Raw genomic sequence first — 4017 nt, forward strand, 5'->3', positions numbered from 1 at the left:
ACTTTGCGATTGTGAATCATATTGCTATAAAAATTCAAGTGCAGGTGTCTTTTCCATAAAGTGACTTTTGATCTTTTGGCTAGATGCCCAGCAATGGAATTGCTGGATCAAATGGTAGATCTACTTGTAACGCTTTAAGGTATCTCCATATTGCTTTCCACAGAGTTTGAACCAGTTTGTAGTCCCACCAGCAGTGTAGGAGTGTTCCTATCTCTCAGCATCCATGCCAACATTTATTGTTTGGGAACTTTTTTTTTTTTTTTTGAGACAGTGTCTCGCTTTGTTGCCCAGGCTAGAGTGAGTGCCGTGGCGTCAGCCTAGCTCACAGCAACCTCAAACTCCTGGGCTCGAGTGATCCTTCTGCCTCAGCCTCCTGGGTAGCTGGGACTACAGGCATGCGCCACCATGCCCGGCTAATTTTTATATATATATATATCAGTTGGCCAATTAATTTCTTTCTATTTATAGTAGAGACGGGGTCTCGCTCTTGCTCAGGCTGGTTTCGAACTCCTGACCTTGAGCAATCCGCCTGCCTCGGCCTCCCAAGAGCTAGGATTACAGGCGTGAGCCACAGCGCCTGGCCTGGGAACTTTTTGATAAATGCCATTCTCACTGGAGTTAAGTGATATCTCATTGTGGTTTTGATTTGCATTTCCCTGATAATTAGAGATGTTGAGCATTTTTTCATATATTTGTTGGCCATTATTCTGTCTTCTTTTGAGAAGTTTCTGTTCATGTCCTTTGTCCATTTTTTGATAGGGTTGTTTGATTTTTTCTTGCTGATTTTCCTGAGTTCTAAATAGATTCTAGTTATCAGCCCTTTATCGGATGTGTAGCTTGCAAAAGTTTTCTCCCATTCTGTGGGTTATCTGTTTGCTGTCTTGACAGTTTCTTTGGCTGTGCAGAAGCTTTTTAATTTGATCAGATCCAATTTATTTATTCTTGTTGCTGCTGTGATTGCCTTTGGGGTCTTCTTCATAAATTCTTTGCCAAGGCCAATGTCTAGAAGAGTATTTCCAACGTTTTCCTCTAGCATTATCTCATCTCTTTTCTTCAGGTGAGGAAACACCAATCAAGCAGTTGGACTAAGAACGTAAAATAATTCTGTACTGAGAGCCATTTGCTCTACTGTAGCCATCCTCTCATCCTGTTCCTCTCATCCTTTCTAATATCCTTGCTTTTTCTTTAATCTCTGACTTCTCACTACAGCCACCCCTCTTTTCTTCCTCCTCTCCTCTCTTCCTTTACCCTGTGCTAAGGCTAAATGATGACATACAAAGTAACTGAGATACATAGCACCAAGTACCAGCCACAGTGAGTGGTGGTATTAGTCCTCACTTTACTTGCATTCTCTTCCTCTGAATTGTTAAGAATTTGTAAAGTAGATCTCTACAGCATCAAGCACTGTCACACACAACTAGCCATTTAATCAAAATTCTATTTCATTCTCTGTACAGCAAAGGAGTAAAAAGAGTTCCCTCATTTTCTTTCTACATATCCCCATTCTGTATAAGTTTATGTCCTGGCAGATGTGAGAATGAGCCAGTGGCCTCTGGAAGATTCTGAACTTACAGAGCATCTAATGAACATAATACCCTTTCCCTCACTTGTCATGTTTCCAAGAACCCCTGGCCTGTGCAAATACAACAGTCAATAATTATTTTCCAAAGGTTATTGGAAAAATTGCTCTGGGTGCAAACTGCTAGGAGCAAACTTTTCCTGTAAAGGTCCAGAGGGTTCAGGTTTTTCAGGCCAAACACAGCCACTCATCTCTGACATCATGACACCAAAGCAGCTACAGACGTTGTGTAAATAAACAAGCATGGTTGTGTTCCAGTAAAGTTTGATTTACAAAACACCTGCCAGAGAACATAGTTTCTCCCTGTTTGTCATCTTTCCACGTAAGAGAGAAACTTCTCTGCCACTGCACCTAGTTTTTACAATCTTTTTCACCTTCCTCTCACCTCTATGCCAACCTCTGTTTTGTCTCTTCTCTAGGTAAGTCTTTGGGAGATGCAAAGAGACAACAGCACAGTGCTGACTGAATTTATCCTCACAGGAATTCCCTACCCACTCAGGCTAAGGACATTCCTTTTTGTGTTCTTTTTGCTCATCTACATCCTGACTCAGCTGGGGAACCTGCTTATTCTAATCACCGTCTGGGCAGACCCGAAGCTCCATGCCCGCCCCATGTACATCTTCCTTGGTGTTCTCTCCATCATTGACATGGGCATCTCCTCCATCATTGTCCCTCGCCTCGCAATGACCTTCACTTCAGGCATCAAACCCATCCCCTTTGGTGGCTGTGCTGCTCAGCTCTATTTCTATCACTTTCTGGGCAGCACCCAGTGCTTCCTCTACACGCTGATGGCCTACGACAGGTACCTGGCAATATGTCGGCCCCTGCGCTACCCTGTGCTCATGACTGCGAAGCTGAGTGCCTTGCTGGCTGCTGGAGCTTGGCTGGCGGGCTCCATCCATGGGGCTCTCCAGGCCGTCCTGACCTTCCGCCTGCCCTACTGTGGGCCCAACCAGGTAGATTACTTCTTCTGTGACATCCCTGCAGTTTTGAAGCTGGCCTGTGCTGACACGACGGTCAACGAGCTGGTGACCTTTGTGGACATTGGGGTGGTGGTTGCCAGTTGCTTCTCCCTGATCCTCCTCTCCTACATTCAGATCATTCAGACCATCCTGAAGATCCGTACAGCGGATGGGCGGCGCCGGGCCTTTTCAACCTGTGGAGCCCATGTCACCGTAGTCGCCGTGTACTACGTGCCCTGTGCCTTCATCTACCTAAGGCCTGAAAGCAACAGCCCCCTGGATGGCGCAGCTGCCCTGTTCCCAACAGCCATCACTCCTTTCCTCAACCCCCTTATCTACACTCTGCGGAACCAAGAGGTGAAGCTGGCTCTGCGAAGAATGATAGGAGGCCCTAGGACTAAGAGTCAGGTTTAAAAGTGTCTGCCTTGGCCAGGGGAATGGTGGTTCATGCCTGCAATGGTGGTTCATGCCTGCAAGAGGATCATTTGAGCTCAGGAGTTCGAGACCAGCCTGAGCAAGAGCGAGACCCTGTCTCTACCAAAAAGTGTCTGTCTTTCACTGAGGAGGCCTTCACATTTAGAGTTTATTATAATGTTTAGATTTCGGTGGAATTTTTTTCTTCTTGCTTTTTCCCTTTTATATAGCCTTGTGATATCCACACAATAAGATCAAACAATTTAAAGTGAAATACTACCACTTTCTCACAGTTTCTTAGTATCCCCTTCAGAAAAACAACTCTCAGCTCCTACAAGAGAAGAAAATGAGACTAAATCCACCCAGAATATAGCAAAAGATGGCACACTTAGACACCCAGAGGATTCACACACCAAGAGTACCCATTGGGTTTTTCATCCTCTAGGCTAATGTTGGCCAAGCCCTCATGAGATGGACTATAGTTCTCTTGATGGGGGAATGTTCTTCGGTTCTGTTCCGATTGGATATATACCTTGGGAGCTAGTGCTAGAAGTAAAATTACTGTGTGCATCTTAACAGGCCTGGTTTTGAAGACCTCCTCAGGCCACTATGGGTACATGAAGAGGAACTAAAGTGCTTACTCTATCTTGCCAGCTGAAGGAGCAAGCCTTCTCTTAAGCCGATGCTTTAATAGACTAAACCAAATTAAACAATCCAGAAGAAAAGATGCAGTAAAGTCTTTTGAAATGTTTCAATAATAAATTCCCCCACACCAAAATGTAAAGCTCAATTTGAAATTTTCCATTGAGAGATTATAAGGCAATTGAACAGGGCACCAGGAAGATTTATTCAAGTTAGCGTTTCATATCAATTTAGATTTGTGAGGTTGACAAGCTTTCATTGAGTTGGCCAGGCCTTAATGATTGTGGGCAAATTTGATGCAATATTTCTGGTTTCAAGCCCTTAGCATCTCCAATCTCATCCTCTTATGGTTCTCTCTCATTCTCTAGCTTTTTAAATGGGATGGTTTCTTTATCCATGTGGTGAAACTGTGTTATCTAC

The 4017-nt window shown here is 44.2% G+C and overlaps 1 protein-coding gene across 1 annotated transcript; it reads left to right on the top strand.

Annotated features, from left to right (window-relative positions):
• Positions 1 to 1965: 1965 nt before the first annotated feature.
• OR10G3 (olfactory receptor family 10 subfamily G member 3) lies at positions 1966 to 3257 on the top strand. The gene has a single exon (XM_012752655.3). It carries the CDS (start codon positions 2014 to 2016, stop codon positions 2953 to 2955), a length of 942 nt encoding a protein of 313 aa, XP_012608109.2. The 5' UTR covers positions 1966 to 2013; the 3' UTR covers positions 2956 to 3257.
• Positions 3258 to 4017: the final 760 nt, after the last annotated feature.

The sequence above is a fragment of the Microcebus murinus genome, chromosome 6 (assembly GCF_040939455.1).
Source record: "Microcebus murinus isolate Inina chromosome 6, M.murinus_Inina_mat1.0, whole genome shotgun sequence".
Lineage (NCBI taxonomy): Eukaryota > Metazoa > Chordata > Mammalia > Primates > Cheirogaleidae > Microcebus > Microcebus murinus.